General features: G+C 39.1%; 1 protein-coding gene across 6 annotated transcripts in view; it reads right to left on the bottom strand.

Annotated features, from left to right (window-relative positions):
- The window catches only part of UBR3 (ubiquitin protein ligase E3 component n-recognin 3), a 268381-nt gene that overhangs the window by 194228 nt on the left and 54553 nt on the right, over positions 1 to 19600 (bottom strand). For all 6 annotated transcript variants that reach the window (XM_015110341.3, XM_015110343.3, XM_015110344.3 and 3 more), the window contains exons 6-7: positions 6996 to 7062; positions 1779 to 1909 (exon numbers count right to left, since the gene is read on the bottom strand). In XM_015110341.3, the coding sequence (XP_014965827.1) occupies positions 1779 to 1909; positions 6996 to 7062 (198 nt within the window). The remainder of the gene's footprint in view (positions 1 to 1778; positions 1910 to 6995; positions 7063 to 19600) is intronic.

The following is a 19600-nucleotide window of genomic DNA, read 5'->3' as shown; positions in this document are numbered from 1 at the left end:
GCTCTATTGCCCAAGCCTGAGTGCAGTGGCATGATCTCGGCTCACTGCAACCTCCGCCTCCCAGGTTCAAGCAATTCTCCTGCCTCAGCCTCCCAAGTAGCTGGGATTACAGGCATGCACCATCACGCCCAGTTAATTTTTGTATTCTTAGTAGAGATGGGGTTTCACCATGTTGGCCAGGATGGTCTCAAACTCTTGGCCTTGTGATCTGCCCGCCTCGGCCTCCCAAAGTGCTGGGATTACAGGTGTGAGCCTGGCCCCGTTAAAAAAAATTTTAATAGACATTTTAAATTATTAAAGTTGTAAAGCAATAATAAATGCTGTGGTTTAAGAATACAAGATATACTAAGTCTCAGCTACAAACTATTGCAGAGGATTTAACATAACTAAGTAAGTGAGTCAATGTGATTACTTCAAAACAAATATCTTCTCCTATTTGATCTGAAAGCTGACCACTAATTTGACTAAACGATCTGCAGGATTATTTATTTTTACTTTTTACTTTTTTTTTTTTTTGGAGACCAAGTCTCACTCTGTCACCCAGGCTGGAGTGCAGTGATGCAATCCTGGCTCACTGCAACCTCCGCCTTCCAGGTTCAAGCCATTCTCCTGCCTCAGTCTCCCAAGTAGCTGGGATTACAGGCACATGCCACCATGCCCAGCTAATTTTTGTATTTTTAGTAGAGATGGGGTTTCATCATGTTGGCCAGGCTGATCTCAAACTCCAGACCTCTGGTGATCTGCCCGCCTCGGGCTCCCAAAGTGCTGGGATTATAGGCATGAGCCACTGCGCCCAGCCATATTTATTTTTACTGTTATTTGCAGATATAAAGACACACAAAACAATGACACTATTAAAGTGTCTCTCCTAACCTACACCATAAAAATTACAGCATGCTTTATTTTCTTTTCATAAACTGAGCTTTGTCACTCTGCCATAACCATATGATGGTAACAGGTGCGTTCTAACCCCCTAGGTCTAGAAACTTCACCTATCAACATTTTTATATGAGTCAATAACTGTTCTCTGTTTATCAGCAGTCACCAGACACTATTCAATCCATGCTTTTCCCAGCCTGATCTCACAATCTAAATTCAAATGCCCCCATTAAACATTCTCAAAGCACCTTGTACTCTTCTTCAGAGGATTTAGAACAATTTGTAACTACATATTTATTTCTGCAAAATAAAAATTGTGGTTTCAATGTTTGCTTCCCAGCATTCCCTCCAGACCAAGTTCCATGCAGAAAAGCAATCTTTTGGAACTCTGCTGAGTAATGCTGCTTTGCCACAAAGTTAACACACTGTTGGCTGGACGCGGTGGCTCACGCCTGTAATCCCAGCACTTCGGGAGGCCGAGGTGGGTGCATCACGAGGTCAGGAAATCGAGACCATCCCGGCTAATAAGGTGAATCCCCGTCTCTACTAAAAATACAAAAAAAATTAGCCGGGCATGGTGGCGAGCGCCTGTAGCCCCAGCTACTCTGGAGGCTGAGGCAGGAGAATGGCGTGAACCCAGGAGGCAGAGCTTGCAGTGAGCCGAGATCACACCACTGCACTCGAGCCTAGGCAACAGAGCGAGACTCCATGTCAAAAACAAAAAAAAAGCTAAGACACTGTGCCTTTTGTGCAGAACCTGTGTTAGCAAGAGAAGAAACTAATGCTTGTTTATAGTGTTATATCAACCCTCACCTGAGATATATATCAAAAAAAGATTTAATAATGAAAGGCAAAGAAAGAAAAGCAAAGTTCAGAAAAGCAGAAAAATATATAGATACCTTATACTCTTGATCGGGAAGCATGTTGAGTAAGAAAGTTACCATCTTTTGAGGGAATTCATATTTTATAGTCCAAAATAATAGTTCTTCTAGGAAGCTTTTATGTTTCAAAACATCCATTATGGATTGATCTGCATAAGAAAAATGAAATTTATCAGTTAATGATTGAAGTTGCTCATCTCATTTAAACCTTACTATAACTAATAACCCATAAACCATAAAACGTGAATGTATCTAAAAATTAAAAATATCCTTAAGTGCAATAATATTGACAAGCTAGATTTCTATAATGTACATACTATATAAATAAGAAAAAATTTAATGCGTATATTTTAATATAAAGCAGTAAGTGGAAAAATGAATGGGGGAAACGGATGCCCTTTTTAAATAAAGGTATTCAATGGAAGATAGCATTATCTACTGGAAAGTCTAAGGCCAAGTGCCACTTCTCGAGGGCCAGTCTGTCTCTTCCAAAGCTCTGCATCCTTGCCAAGCTTATTCAACAGAAGATCTCAAGAAGTATATGAGGAACTAGGTATTTTGAATACTTTCACTGTTTCTTTCTCTCACTAATTTCTTCCCCTGCAAATGAACTAGAAAATTAAGACTATTAATCTTTGTCAGAGGAAATGATCTTAAGTTACTGCTCTGGATCATCAGCTCTACCACAAAGACATCAAGAGGATACAAGAAGTATCAATTATGAATGTATTGGCTCTAGTGACACTGCTTAAGCAGGGGCTAAACTTAGATGAGAGACTGGAAAAAACAGTATCTAACACACATTAAAATCCTCAGGTCCAGCCCTAACTACATCACTGTTCAAGGTGTCTTGCAGGATAACCTTGTAGAGTTTTTTCAGTTAACAGTACCCTACGCCAGCTTTATACTTCTTCTAGTATTGAATAATGTGTTCATACCACATCTCCCCAGGTAGTGGGTCTAAATGAGTAACAATAAGCTCAGTATGTCATCACTTTCTTTATAAAACATTGTGTTTACTAAGACTTGAATCAGTCCTTTAGATATAACTGTAACATAGTTTTTTCATTAATAACTAAAGAAAAAACGGGGCCGGGCGCGGTGGCTCAAGCCTGTAATCCCAGCACTTTGGTAGGCCGAGACGGGTGGATCACGAGGTCAGAAGATCGAGACCATCCTGGCTAATACGGTGAAACCCCGTCTCTACTAAAAAAATACAAAAAACTAGCCGGGCGAGGTGGCGGGCGCCTGTAGTCCCAGCTACTCGGGAGGCTGAGGCAGGAGAATGGCGTGAACCCGGGAGGCGGGGCTTGCAGTGAGCTGAGATCCGGCCACTGCACTCCAGCCTGGGCGACAGAGCAAGACTCCGTCTCAAAAAAAAAAAAAAAAGAAAGAAAGAAAAAACGGCACCAAAATATCCTATATATCCTGAAGATATTATGATTTTAACCACAGAGAGGCAAAAATGTCTTCCAACTCCCTAATTCCATTTCAGTGGTGACATAAGTGATAAATAGGAGTGGTTAACATACAAAGACAAGTACACTATAACACTATACATCTGGTTTTTTTTGTTTTTTCCTTAAGAGTCAGGGTCTCACTCTGGAGGCTAGAGTGCAGTGGCGTAATCATAGCTCACTGCAGCCTCAAACTCCTCAGCTCGAGTGATCCTCCCACCTTACCCTCCCAAATAGCTAGGACTATAGGGGTACAAGACCACACCCTGCTAATTTATTTTTTATTTTTTGAAGAGACAAGGTCTTGCTATGTTGTCCAGGCTACATTTCTTTATTATTAGCAATTAAGTAATTATTTTCAAAACTCAGAATTTTCTACTTATAAAACAGAAATATATTCCTCCTGAAACAGATCATTTCCAGGGCATGACAATGATTTAAAAACAAAAACAAGCCAAGATTGCAAGAAATGAGGTAAAATACAGTAAAAAGAACTCACTGACAGATTCAAAGACAAAAAGTAATAAAAACAGGGCTCAAGAGATTCAGGTAGCAGGAATTTAAGATTTGTAACTAAAAATTATAATATAGGCTTGGCACAGTGGCCCACACCTTAATCCCAGCACTTTGGGAGGCTGAGGTGGGCAGATAGATGGCTTGAGCTCAGGAATTTGAGACCAGCCTAGGCAACATGGCAAAACCCTGTCTCTAAAAAACATAGGAAAATCAGCCAGGTGGGGTGGCATGTGCCTGTAGTCCCAACTACTCCGGAGGTTGAGACAGGAGAATTGGATCGCTTGAGCCCGGGGGGCAGAAGTTGCAGTGAACCAAGATCATGCCATTGATCATTCTAGCCTGGGTAACACAGTAAGACCCTGTCCTGAAAAAAAATAAATTATAATCCACCGCACACTGCTGTACCTAATTTAATTCTCACAATTCACTTAACACAATGTGACTGATAATTTCACAGACTACCAAAATAAAAGCTCTCATTGGTAAGTGCTTCTTAAAAGCATTTACAAAGCTGAACAAAACTAGTACTATTAATCACAGAATTCACAGTTTTGACTCTGCAAGCCTGTATTAGGCAAATGAAAAGCCTGAAGCCATCATAATTAACTGTCAAGCACTTAAAAGAAAATATACATTAACAATGTTTTAAATCAATTAAACAACCTGAATATACCAGGAAAGCTGTGGCTTCTGCTAAAATGAAAATAGTTGCAGTTATGTAGAATTCAATATTTTTATCTGCAGACCAAAAAAACTCCAGCAATGTCTTCTTTGTTGCTCTTAAAATAGGTGATGTCAGTCTCCCAAGATGTTAAAGCACATGTTATATTGTGTAATATTATGAAAATGTAGTTAGAAATGCTTCTATTAGTTATGTTTGACTATCTTTAAATCTTGACATGACTTTTAACAATGTGTAAACTACCTTAAGTCGAATTGTAAAAAAGAGATTTTTGAAGAATCACTATGCACTGTAAATGCATCACTAAAGCAAAGGTTTTAATAATCTTGGAATCTTGGCCATGTAGTTAAAACCCTCAAGGCCTCAGTTTCTTCACCCTTAAAATGCAGGTTTAGAGAACAAGCAGTGATGAGGTTAGCATAGTGTCTGGCCTCTTTCTTACCATTACATATTTTCTTCTCAGTGCACTTTTCAAGCTGTTGAACAAAATTCTTACAAAAATTGAGCCATTCCCTAAACTTCAGATATCTTCAAAATAAGGTCAGTTTTTGAAAACACCTGGCGTTCTAATTCACAAAGCCATTCCTTCCATGTACATACTTAAACTGAAAATGATAACTGATGAAGTCTTAAATCTCTGTACTATTTCTTACCATTAGAGGAAAGAAGAGAAGGCACTCAATCCAAACACACATGTGAAAAAAGTTCAGGTATTTAAAAACAAAGAAAAAATACTTCAACTTAAGTCTGCATAAAAAGTATCTTCAGCCAGAGAGTGACCGGGCTGAAGGAAAACAATGACTTCTTACACCATAGCAGGTATTTTCTGGGCACCCCTAAAGCTTAAACTCAACTATGTGCTTAACAATCTCTAACTAAGATGTGTCACAAGGACTCAGTTTAATATCTGATAAGTTAAAGAGCCAGATGGCCATATGGGTTCCTAATTTCCTTCAGACATACAGGTTCTCTGCTGAGCCAGAAGAAAGGAGAACATATGTGTATGTGTGCATCCTGGACTGCAGATCAAATTCCATACCCTTTCCTAGCAACTCCCAAGTTAAATGCAGCAGCATAGTAACTGAGACTTAGAAAAGGAACCTGCAACTCAAAGTGCCTGCATGTTCTACCTTTCTAGGCAGTCCTAAATATTTCACAAGATACACTTAATTAAGAGCAGAAGTAAGAAATTTCTTTTCATTGGCTGGGTGTGGTGGCTCACGCCTGTAATTCCAGCACTTTGGGAGGCCGAGTCGGGAGGATCACGAGGTCAGGAGATCGAGATCATCCTAGCTAACACAGTGAAACCCCGTCTCTACTAAAAATACAAAAAAATTAGCTGGGCGTGATGGCGGGCGCCTGTAGTCCCAGCTGCTGGGGAGGCTGAGGCAGGAGAATGGCGTGAACCTGGGAGGCAGAGCTTGCAGTGAGCCAAGATCGCACCACGGCACTCCAGCCTGGGTGACACAGCAAGACTCCGTCTCCAAAATAAAAAGAAATTTCTTTTCATCAAAATAACATTTTAGCCGCTGGAGACTTTTTTTTTTTTTTTTTTTTTTTTTTGGAGGCAGAGTCTCGCTCTGTCACCCAGGCTGGAGTGCAGTGGCCAGATCTCAGCTCACTGCAAGCTCCGCCTCCCGGGTTCACGCCATTCTCCTGCCTCAGCCTCCCCAGTAGCTGGGACTACAGGCGCCCGCCACCTCGGCCGGCTAGTTTTTTGTATTTTTTTTAGTAGAGACGGGGTTTCATCGTGTTAGCCAGGATGGTCTCGGCCTCCCAAAGTGCTGGGATTACAGGCTTGAGCCACCGCGCCCGGCCTGGAGACTTTTTAAACCAACCACACCTTAAGATATGGAAATCCCTGGCAAAAATCCAAAGCACAGACTTGTCAACTAATTACAAGTATTCTAGAAAAGCTTTTAGTGACAGTCAAGTAAACATTGTGGTTAAAAGCTTAGGCTCTGGGAGATGAATTAAGGATCTACCTCTCATTAGCCATAATCTCTAACATGTCCAACACATACAAAAGATTCAATAAATATTACTCATTATTATTACTAATCTAGTCCCTCACTACAAAGCATATCTATAATACTTTCTCCCCTTGAGTAAACACGTGAGTCCCTACTGAGCCTTCATTACGTGTTAAGTACTATTTACTCATTCCCATTGTGTGTGTGGGTGTCTGTCTGTCTCTGTCTCTCTCTCACCATGTCATCTCCCTTGTCTTTTTTCACTCTAGAAATTGCACACCCCAGATTATAAAAGGAACTAGGCCAAACTACAAATTCACACAAAAAACACTGGAGCCAAATCAATCAACCAATGAAAAGACCTCCTTTTGGGGGGGACTCAAATATGATAATGCATATTTTATGATGAAAATAATGAACAAAACCCAATAGTAATCCCTTAACAATACTTTCTCCAAGACTTACTAGATAAATCTAATAACATAAGTCTCCCTTTAAACAGCTTTGATGTCAATATGGTTAGCCCATCAAGTATTTTTAGTGATTAGGCATTTTTTAGAAGCATTTTATTCAAGGAAAAAAAATAAATAAATAAAAATAAAAATACCTTTGGTGCCACTGCTTAGTTTTACCCTCTTTCTCTTGCCCAGACCTTGACTACCATCCTGATCATCCTGAAGGAAAATAAAATTAGCATTATACACAGTCACATTCATAAATTGATACACTTTATAAATGTGCTACAAATTACATTAAACACACAATATATGCATACTTACATACTACTAATCAACATCTATGTATTTGCTATAATATGTATTTCAGTGTTAATTTTGATTTTAAAATATAGTGAAATATCCCTAATATTAAAACACAAGAGTTCTTAATCTCTGCTTCTAACGGAAGACTCTTAAACACCCCAAAATGCCAAGATTAAAGATTTTCCTAACCTTATAAATTAACATCAAATGCACAAAGAAACTAAAGAGTGGAATAAGAGAGATTATTATAGGAAAGTAGGAGAGAAGAGGAGAGGACAAAAACAATGAATAGAGGAAAGGCTTTCAAGAGTCTAAGAAAAAATGAGTTCAAGAAATCAAATTTTGAAAAATAAACACAACATATTAGAAGTTGGAGTTGAGAGTTCAAAATAATAATAAAAACAAATTAAAATATGCTTAGAAAAAAAAATCCAAAAAGGAAATACAGACATTTCTGCTCAATGTGATATATACATACATATATCCTAGAAAAACCTCACACTAAAAATAACACGGCTTATGGGGTAAAAAAAGGGTAAGGGGCGGACACTCACAACCTATTCAAGTTTGTAACCAGAGAAGTAACAAAAGCAGTAATTGGTGCCTGGGAAGATCATTCGCAGGCCCAGGCAAACATCTTGTGGTGGTTTAAGGCTATATCAGAGCATGTTAACACTGTACAACAGAGTAAGAAAGCCAGCCAGCTATGACAATGCAGAGGGAAGAGGAGCAAAGGGAGCCTCCCTCTGGTAAAACCAAGGTAAAAGTAGCAGTGCACCTCTTGAGAAGGAAGCCCCAGGTATAGGTGCTCATTTCTAATTTTCTTAGTATAGTGCTGAAAAGGCTCCTGCTGTCTTTGCAGCAGAGCTCAGAGTTTTTTACTCTCCAGCTAAAGGTTATGATTCTACCCCACTATCCCAGCTCTCCTAAACCAAGGATGTTACATATGAATCCACAACTTCCACATTATACTGACATATTTTCCCTGTTTTCCAAACACATATGAACCAACCAATATTATAAAGAGGTGTGGTAGTATTTGGCAAATAGTCAGTTGTGCTAACAATGGTGTTGGTGGCAGGTGAGAATTATAATATAAGTTCCAAAATACTTTTCTCAATTAGCATCCATCACATTTCCAAAGCAGAAAAGTAGCCTCAGCTTCATGCTGGAGCTCTACACACTGGTGCAGCTTCCTTGGCCTAAATGTAATAGCCTTAACTTAGGTTTCTGTGAAGTGCAGCATCAATCCTCAGGGCCATTCTCTGGGGTTTTCCAGAGCTGCCACTTAGCTCAGTCATTCAGCATTTACTGGGCCCGTCAATATGTCTTCCCTGTTAATCTCTACCTTTGCCAGGCCTCTCTGGCCATCCACCTGGCAACAGAACTGACAGTCAAACTACAATCTCCTCCTCCTCTGCCACTCTCAGCTGCTGCTGGAGAAATTAACGAGAAAGAAATATGAAGCCTTAAAAGACAAAAAACAGACACAGGAATGTAAAAGCATACTACAGGGCTCACAGGGTTCTGAAATTTAAGATTTCAGTTAATAGCCATTTATGAAACTTGTTCTCTAAGACCTGAGAGAAAAGGCAAACTTGGAAAAACATGTTATGTCCCAGATGAGGATTATTTCATAATTTCAAATATAAGCTTCCTATGAAAAGAGCATCCTTGATCAAGTGATAGTCATGGCAATATGAAGTTTTGTAAGTTTCCTGACCTTACATACTTACAGGACAAGTAGAATTAGACAAGCAGAGGAGGGCAAAGTATGCCAAGAAGAGAATACAGCATAAGCAAAGGCAAAAGACAAAAGTCTGAAAACACGGACCACTGAGTTGGCCTTAACATCATGTTAGATATCAAATACAGCTAGGAAGGGAGATTATCTGCATCTGAGCTGGTGGGAAAATGGGTACTCTTATATACCAATGGGGAGAATATACAGTAGTAAAATTTCCCTGAATGGCAATTGGGTAATCTTTGGAACAGAAATTCCAGTTCTAGGAATTTAACCCAAAGAAATAATCAGACAAGTGAATTGGGACTATATGCATACCTATTCATCACAATGTTATTTATAATGGCCAAAAAAAAAAAAAGGTCTTTGGTTTCCAACAGAAGATGATTAGGTAAATAAATAAAAGCACACCTGGGGCCGGGTGCGGTGGCTCAAGCCTGTAATCCCAGCACTTTGGGAGGCCGAGATGGACAGATCATGAGGTCAAGAGATCGAGACCATCCTGGCTAACACGGTGAAACCCCGTTTCTACTAAAAAATACAAAAAACTAGCCGGGCGAGGTGGCGGGCGCCTGTAGTCCCAGCTACTCGGGAGGCTGAGGCAGGAGAATGGCGTGAACCCGGGAGACGGAGCTTGCAGTGAGCCGAGATCCGGCCACTGCACTCCAGCCTGGGCGACAGAGCGAGACTCCATCTCAAAAAAATCATAACATAACATAACATAACATAACATAACATAACATAACATAACAGCACAACTGTACCATATAAAGAAAAACAATGCTGGAGCTCTATATTCATTGTGACCAGATGTTCAAAAACTATTATTATAAATGAGAAAAGCATGCTATTTAAAATAGCATATGCAGTATGAAATTACTTAAGTATTGATAATATTCACAAATAAAATCTGTTAGTATATTCCTTCTTATAGATGTTCAAAACTATCATTAATGAGAAAAGCAAGTAATACAGGAGTATATACGGCATGAAACCATTAAAATACAACATACATAAAATCTATTAGAATGTCAGACATTATAAAGTCATAATACAGGACTGTGCGCAGTGGCTCACGCCTGCAATCCCAGCACTTTGGGAGGCTGAGGCGGTGGATCACCTGAGGTAAGGAGTTCGAGATCAGCCCAACCAGTATGTTGAAACCCCGTCTCTACTAAAAATACAAAAATTAGCTGGGCGTAGTGGCAGGCACCTATAATCCTGGCTACTCAGGAGGCTGCCGCTGGAGAATTGCTTGAACCTGGGAGGCAGAGGTTGCAGTGAGCCGAGATCACACCACTGCACTCCAGCCTGGGCGACAGAACGAGACTCCATTTCAAAAATAAGTAAGTAAATAAATAAATAAAGTCATAACACAGATGAAAAAGAAAAAGAAAAAACTGCCGGGCGCAGTGGCTCATGCCTGTAATCCCAGCACTTTGGGAGGCCAAGGCAGGCAGATCACCTGAGGTCGGGAGTTTGAGACCAGCCTGACCAATATGGGGAAACCCCATCTCTACTAAAAATACAAAATTAGCTGGGTGTGGTGGCACATGCCTGTAATCCCCGCTACTCGGGAGGCTGAGACAGGAGAATAGCTTGAACCCGGGAGAAGTAAGTTGCAGTGAGCTGAGATTGTGCCATTGCACTCCAGCCTGGGCAACAAGAGTGAAACTCCATCTCAAAAAAAAAAGAGAAAGAACAAGAAAAAATTTTAAAAATAAAGAATGTCAGATGTTTACAGTTAGTCACCACTAAGTGATAGAGATTTAGGTAATATCTTTTTGTTAATATTTATTTTCTATTTATTCAACAATAAATACGGATTGCAGTTTTAAGTTAATAAACATGTTTTTAAAATACAAGTCTGATTTCCAATACTACTTGCTCCAACAGTAATAGATTACTATATTATCAGTTATAAGTTTTATATTTTTATTTTTAGAAAGTACAATACTGTTAACAAACAGAAATAACTCCCAACAGTGGGGAATTCAAGCATTAAGGAAAATGAAAACGAAACAGTTATCATAACCACAATTTCCCATTCCTCCAAATTCATGATGTGGAGCTGAGGTTCATTTGTACCTGAGGAAGCAGTACAGGACCCTAAGAGAAGATGATGATCCAACTGACGAGAGGAAATAAATCAAATACAATCTCAACCCAGACAGCATTTGTACAGCCCTCAGGAACTTTTCAGACCTTAAATAGTCCCTGAGCAGGGAAGTAGGCACTATTGCTACATGTGTTTCAGGCACAAAATATGGACACAGGTCCAAACCGTTTTGGAAAAGAAATAAGAAGACATGAGACAAGAAAATCCAAGAAAAACAGATTCAAACTCCCAATCTGCTAAATCTACAGATGGTTTCTCAACCTAAATTAACCTTTCTTTTTTTGATGGATTTTCTAGACAGATGAAAAAAATGTGAGCTTCATAAAAAGAAGTCAGGTAAATTCAAAGGTGGTTACAACAATACTCAAAGAATATTAATACAGACTACACAGGGCTAGAAGGAATATTTAATATGTCACCTTATAAAAATGAAAGCCAAAGATCTTAAAAGACTAGAACGATAAGATGAAACTTGAAGATTTATGTAAGCCTCTATAATCAGACTACTTTAAATCAGCTTCACAAGTATAACACTAGAAGGGAGTTCTAACATGTCAGCTGTAAGCTGGGGCCCAGGGGGAAATGCTGGGCATTCTGTTTGACCTCTGTGGCTCCTGCCAAAAATTTAGGATAGCTGCTAAAAAAATAACAAAAAGCTTTGGACCTTAATGAAGACATGGTATGCTTATCAAAAGATGTCCCATCACTGGCACTGAATCGGGACATAGATTTTAAAAGAAAATGAATTTACTAGATAGTGAAAAGAAAGAACTATGCACAACAGAGAATATTTAAAAGTAAATATTTAAAACAGTGTCATATGGAAATAAAAATCTTTCTAGAGGGTAAAACAAGAAATATGCAAAAGTTACAATATTTAACACAATACTGAGAAGATTTTAATAATTAGAGCTATCAAGGGAATAAGTTGCTTCATAAACTAGGTAAGCTCCCTACGATTGGCAGTGTTTATGGAAAGGCCTACCAACTGTGAGGAATGTTACAAATCAATTCCTGCACTAGAAAAGAAATACATTAAATATTTCTAAGGCCTTTCCTACCAACAGTTTATGTGATTCCCTGCCCTACCCTCACCATAACGTAATTTATGATACCAAATTAAATTTAAACCTTATGCCTCCAAAAGTAAAATTAACTTTTTTTCTTTTTTATTTTATTATTTTTTATTTTTTTGAGACAGAGTCTTGCTCTGTCGCCCAGGCTGGAGTGCAGTGGCCCGATCTCGGCTCACTGCAACCTCTGCCTCCCAGATTCAAGCGATTCTCCTGCCTCAGCCACCCAAGTTGCTGGGACTACAAGCGCGTGCCATTACACGGGGCTAATTTTTGTATTTTTAGTAGAGACGGGGTTTCACCATATTGGCCAGGCTGATCTCAAACTCCTGACCTAGTGATCCGCCTGCCTCGGCCTCCCAAAGTTCTGGAATTACAGGCATCAGCCACCACACCCAGCCTTTTTTCTTTTACCTATTCACTTATGAAAAGTATCTCTGATTTTTTATTTCAATTGTCCTACTTTTGCTGTTATTTTTGGAAAGCTGTCATTCACTTGGATTGTGTCTTGAATAAAGACAAGAATATTCAAAGTATATCTACACAGTAACTTATTTTATTTTGCAAAGTGATTATTTCTCAATTATGTAACAGTATGCAGGAAAAAAAGATAAAAGTAAACAAGCAAAATTTATAAACACTGATCATCTTTGGATGGGAGGGCTAAATGTAAACGTTTTCTTTTCAGGTTTTTTTTGCTTGTTTTTTTTGAGACAGGGTCTCCTTCTGTCACCCAGGCTGGAGTGCAGTGGCACAATGTTAGTTTACTGCAAGCTCCGCCTCCCAGGTTCAAGTGATTCTCTTGCCTCAGCCTCCCGAGTAGCTAGGATTACAGGCATGCGCCACCATGCCTGGCTAATTTTGTATTTTTAGTAGAAATGGGGTTTCTCCATGTTAGGTTGGTCTCGAACTCTCAACCTCAGGTGATCCACCCGCCTCAGCCTCCCAAAGTGCTGGGATTACAGGCATGAGCTACCTCGCCCAGCCAAAACATCTTTTAATTGTTACAATTCCTACTCTACAGTAGTAATTAAAATGTCATTGTCTACTTATTCTCATGCTATCTTCCTTTATATATAATATCTTAAATTACAAGAATAAAATTATGTAAAGGGTTTGCTTAATAATCCCATGAGCCTATAAGGTAATGTGTAGAAATTCTAATCCTGAAGCCACATCTAGCTCTTCATTATATTTCAAATATAAATACTAGAGCAAATATGTAATTTGTGCCTATAGTTCCAAATAAAACGCAACATGACATGAAAAGCCATTTAAAAAAAAATTATTTTTAAATGGCATAAAATAGTTATTTATTCAAGAACATCTATATCTAAGTACTCTTCCTCTATCATCCTATTTCCATCTATCTTATCCCTTCATCTATTTTTACCTTAATCTATTCTATATTAATTCTTGTATTTTGACCATTTTAATATATGTTTAAAAATACTTTAAGAACAAAAGTAAAAGCAAATTTTAAATAATAATCATATTCATTTTTAAAGGGGTTGATGGGAATTCTTATCTTTCTCTCCAAATAAATCACACAAACTCAATTAACATTGTTTTTGCTTATGATGCCTAGCCACCAACTGAATTTTTATTCCATGTAGGCCATGAGTCCTAATAAAATAATGTTTTGCATTAATAAATAAAAAACAAACCAGATTAAAACAGGATATACAACCCAAAAAAGAGACTAGCAGAAGAGTCACAGTAGTTTTATAGCCTCATTAGTAATTAAATTCAAAAATATATTTTGTTCTTTAACCTACAATGAATACTAGTAAAATTTCAGTATATTTTCTTTTGCTTTACAAAGTTAAAAGTCAACTCTCAGCCGGGCACAGTGGCTCACGCCTGTAATACCAGCACTTTGGGAGGCCAGGGCGGATCATGACGTCAGGAGATCGAGACCATCCTGGCTAACACGGTGAAACCCCGTCTCTACTAATGATACAAAAAATTAGCCAGGCATGGTGGCGGGCACCTGTAGTTAGGAGGCTGAGGCGGGAGAATGGCCTGAACCTGGGAGGCGGAGCTTGCAGTAAGCGGAGATCGCGTCACTGCACTCCAGACTGGGCGACAGCACAAGACACCGTCTCAAACAAAAAAAGCCAACTCTCCAAAATACCTTACAGGCTGAGCACAGTGGCTCACACCTCTAATCCCAGCACTTTGGGAGGCCAAGGTGGGTGAATCACCTGAGGTCAGGAGTTCAACACCAGCCTGGCTAACATGGCAAAACCCCCATCTCTACTAAAAATACAAAAATTATCTGAGTGTGGTGGCATGCACCTGTAGTCCCAGCTACTAGGGACGCTGAGACAGGAGAATCGCTCGAACCCGGGAAGCAGAGGTTCAGTGAGCCAAGATCATGCCACTACACTCCAGCCTGGGCGACAGAATTAAGACTCTGTCTCGAAATAAAATTAAAATAAAATAAAATAAAATAAAATAAAACAAAATACCTTACAATGTAAATATAAGCTTTTATTCTCTTGATGTACAATAGTAACTATTCTACTTAAGGAAAGCTTTGATTTTCATTAAAAATCTGTAATAGCCATTACTGGCTAAAATGACATGACTTTACCAGTTGTAGTTTTTCCCAAGAGATAGTGCCACTAAAATAGATAGAAAATTTATAAGAAATTATTGGTACATTATTTAGCTATTATCACTACCCACTATTGGATTATCAACTGAATCCAGGGAAAAGAATGGCTAATGTCATATCCTGGTTGTGGAAGTTTTAAAACATGTTTACAAATTCTTTGACGTTCTTCCCATCAAGAGGTGGGATCTATATCACCTCCCACTGAATCTGGACATATTTTAGCAACTCTTTTATAACTAAAAAGGATGAAGTGACACCATGTAACTTCCAAGACTAGCTCAGAAAAGGCTCTACAGCTTCTACTCTTGGGCTGTTGGCCTGGGAGAAGTCAGTACTATGTAAGATGTCCAACTTGAGACCACCATGCTGGAGAAACCACGTTATCATACTGATCAACAACCAGCTGAGTTCCCAGTGGATGGCCAGCATCAACTATCAGCCCTGTGAGTGAGCCATCTTAGATCTACATCTCATTGTGAAGCCCTCAGATGACTATGGCTGCAGCCAACAACTAACTGCAACCACATATGATAACCTAAGTGAGAACTGCCCAGGTGCCATTCTCACGTTCCTATGTCATAAAATTGTGAGCAAAATAAAATCGTAATGTTAAGACATAAAGCTTTGGGCAAATTTGCTGCATAGCAATAGTAATGACAATCATGGTTTATCCACTTTATAGAAAGAACACTTACACCAGCAGATAGAAGCACTAGTGCCCAATTTCAACTCCACCACTAACTAGATGGCATTTACTAGCCTGAGTGAATCAGTTAATTCTATGGAATTCAGTTTTCTCATCCATAAATAAGACAAGATGAATTATATGGTCCCTTTATAGCTCAAGCATTCATATTTTTATAACCCTTGAATTGCTTGACACTAATTTTCATTTCGTTTTTGTTTATCACATGACTTATCTTTTTTTTTTTTTTTTTTTTGACACGGAGTCTCGCTCTGTCATCCAGGCTGAAGAGCAGTGGTGCGATCTCAGCTCTGAAACCTCTGCCTCCCAGGTTTCAAGGGGTTATCCTGTCTCAGCATCCTGAGTAGCTGGGATTACATGCATGTGCCAGCAAGCCCAGCTAATTTTTGTATTTTCAGTAGAGATGGGATTATCGCACCCAGCCGACTTTTCTAACTCAAGACTTGACAATAAGTTTAAAACCATAAAGCAAAACCTTTATATATATACACATATATGTATATATGAGTGTGTGCGTGTGTGTGTGTATTTGCCAGACTTGGTGGTGCACGCCTGTAGTCCCAGCTACTCAGGAGGCTGAGGTAAAAGGATTGCTTGAGCCCAGGAGGTGGAGGCTGCAGTGAGCCACGATGGTACACCACTGCAGTGAGCCATGATGGTACCACTGCACTCTAGCCTGAGAGACAGAGCAAGACCCTATCTCAAAAAAAAAAAAAAAAAAAAAAAATACAGTAGATACTTTGGCTAAACAACTCTACTTCAAATTCTTAAGTTTTCAAATGCCTAAACGACCCCATTTTTATCCCTTTGGAAAATGTGATCAATATATAAACTATAAAAAGTTTAGCTTTCTGGGGCGGTGCATGGTGGCTCACGCCTGTAATCCCAGCACTTTGGGAGGTCGAGGTGGGCAGATCACCTGAGGTCAGGAGTTCAAGACCAACCTGACCAACATGGAGAAACCCCATCTCCACCAAAAATACAAAACTAGCCAGGCGTGGTTGTGCACGCCTGTAATCCCAGCTACTCGGGAGGCTGAGGCAGGAGAATCGCTTGAACCCAGGAGGCAGAGGTTGTGGTGAGCCAAGATCACGCCACTGCACTCCAGCCTAGGCAACTAGAGCGAAACTCCATCTCAAAAAAAAAAAAAAAAAGCTTTCCTTTTTTATTTGTTTTATTTTTTTTTTTGGTAGAGACAGGGTCTCACCATCTTGCCCAGGCTGGTCAAGCAATCCTCCCACCTCAGCATCCCAAAGTGCTGGGATTACAGGCATGAGCCACCATGCCTGGCCAAATATTTTTAGACTACAAAAAAATATAATCAACCTAAATGTCCATCAATGGTAAACTGCATAAAGAAAATGTGGTACATATACACCATGGAATACTACATAGCCATAAAAAAGGACAAGATCATGGCCTCTGCAGGAACATGGATGGAGCAGGAGGCCATCATCCTTAGCAAACTAACACAGGAACAGAAAACCAAATACTGCATATTCTCACTTTAAGTGGGAGATAAACTATAAGAAAATATGGACACAAAGAGGGGAACAACAGATACTGAGGCCTACTTGAAGATGAAGGTGGGAGGAGAGAGAGGATCAGAAAAAAATAACTGTTGGGTACGAGGCTTAGTACCTGGGTGATGAAATATAAATAATCTGTACAACAAACCCCTGTGACACAAGTTTACCTATATAACAAACCTGCACATGTACCTCTGAACGTAAAAGTTAAAAAAGAAAAAAAAATTCTTTTTTTAAATCAACGGCCAGGTAAGGCTGGTCACGTATATAATCCCAGCACTTTGGTAGGCCAATGCAGGTGGATCACCTGAGGTCAGAAGTTCGAGACCAGCCTGACCAACATGGCAAAACCCCGTCTCTACTAAAAATACAAAAATTAGCCAGGCATGGTGGCAGGTGCCTGTCATTCCAGCTACTCAGGAGGCTGAGGCAAGAGAATTGCTTAATACAGGAGGTGGAGGTCGCAGTGAGCCAAGATCTCACCATTGTACTCCAGCCTGGGCGACAAGAGTGAAACTCCATCTCAAAAAAAAAAAAAAAATTTTCAATAAATGAAAAGTTTAATAAATGTATGATTTAAAGGTCAAAGAGGCTGGGCACGGTGGCTCCTGCCTATAATCCCAGCACTTCGGGAGGCCCAGGCAGGCAGATCACTTGAGGTCAGGTGTTCAAGACCAGCCTGGCCAACATGGTGAAACCCCGTCTCTACTAAAAATACAAAAACAATTAGCCAGGAGTGGTGGACGGCACCTGTAATCCCAGCTACTCAGGAGGCTGAGGCAGGAGAATCACTTGAACCCAGGAGGCAGAGGCTGCAGTGAGCCAAGATCACGCCACTGCACTCCAGCCTGGGCAACGCAGCAAGACTCTATCTCAAAAAAATAAACAAATAAATAAAGGTCAAAGAGTCTCAGCTACTTAAATGTATCAAATATACATCACATGCTTTAAAAGTAAATCTTCTCAGCTATAACAAAAACAATGCATTATGAGAGACTAGGGGTTGAAATAAAGTATTTTAAAGTCGTTGACATCAAAAAGTATTTACCATGATATTCACACAGAGACATGATCATAATTAAGGAACAAATGGTTACATCAAGCATACTATACACAGAAGTTGCTGAAACAGAATCTAAGAGGAATGAACATGGATGAAGCAGGAGGTCATCATCCTTAGCCAACTAATGCAGGAACAGAAAACCAAGTACCATATATTCTCACTTTAAGTGGGAGATAAATGATGAGAAAATTATGGACACAAAGGGAGAAACAACAGACCCCACTGGGGCCTGCTTGAGGATGGAGGTGGGAAACAGAAGTGAGGACCTAAAACTAAAAAGGACAGATTAGAAGCAACAGTAATGAACAAAAAAGTGGCAATATTTCAAATTATCTGATATCATCCTAGAAATTACTTCTAGAAGAGATTCAAAAGCCCCTCAATACACACACGTGCACACACGAACACACACACACACACACAAGGATGTCCTTCTAGCACCCAACCATAAAATATAATGTTGTTGCAATGCAGTTGTGTACGATGGAAGTCTCCACGGGAAATTCAAATGCTAATCTGGAAAGTTTAGGCCAAGATAAAAATGAATGTTACTTCTTTCCTAGACAGAGGAGAAAGCATCTATGTTGAAGATCAGCTTTTTACATATCCAGAAATAAAATTCAATTCATGAAAATAAAGTAAAATTGTTGGCAAGCCTGTTGGATACGTAATGCTAGACATGCTAAAATAATATGATGGTTCTAACCTACCACATAAATACAAACTTAAGACCACAGATTTTTGTTGTTCTAAATCAAGTCAAGATGCTTATTTTAACAAAGTGCTCTGAACAATGACCAAACCATTTCATTATGCAACAGCTGTCTAAAGTTCCTACTGGCTACAGATAGAAGACTCCCACCCAGGTGGCTTTAGCTAAAGAAGTGCCCATTCATTCATCCATTCATATTCAACTCCTAATCCAAGAACTCGCCTTTTAATAAAAGGCCATTTCACCTCCCCACAAAATGCCCTTAAAGCAGAAAAACAGTTTCAAACTACATGTCTATTATCAATTACTTCCTTCTTTGGCATACGAAGAATTAGCATTCTTACTCCCACCATTCCCCTCCCCTATCTTCAAAATGGAATTATTACAGTTTAGTTAAAATAATAATGTTTACATGTTTTTTGAAAGTCTATTTTAAATATCAGAAAGTTTTTCCCATTTGTCATTATAACAATATGATTCTCAGAAGTTATTTTGTTACAAAACAAAAGCAAAATTTATAAGCTAACCATTTACATAATTTTTTTAATGACTATTTTATTTCTTTAACACACATATAGTGTTTACAATATGCTGGGCACTAGGGCTCTAAGTGCTTACATATATTAACTCATTCAATCCTCATAATATTCTCATGAAATAAGTACTATTATTATCTCCATTTCACAGATGAGGAAATTTAGACATGAAGAAGTTAAGACATTTGCCCAAGGTCACACTACTAATAGGTAAAGGAGCCACAATTCAAACCCAGGCAGTCTAATTCCAGAGTCAAACTCCTACACAGCATAATAAACTGCCTCTCCAATCTGATGAAAATTCTTGAAAATTACCCGAAATGAGACTCCACAAAATGTAACATTT

Source organism: Macaca mulatta, chromosome 12 (genome assembly GCF_049350105.2).
Source record: "Macaca mulatta isolate MMU2019108-1 chromosome 12, T2T-MMU8v2.0, whole genome shotgun sequence".
In the NCBI taxonomy this organism is placed as follows: Eukaryota; Metazoa; Chordata; class Mammalia; order Primates; family Cercopithecidae; genus Macaca; species Macaca mulatta.
This window is presented reverse-complemented; position numbering and strand designations above follow the sequence as displayed.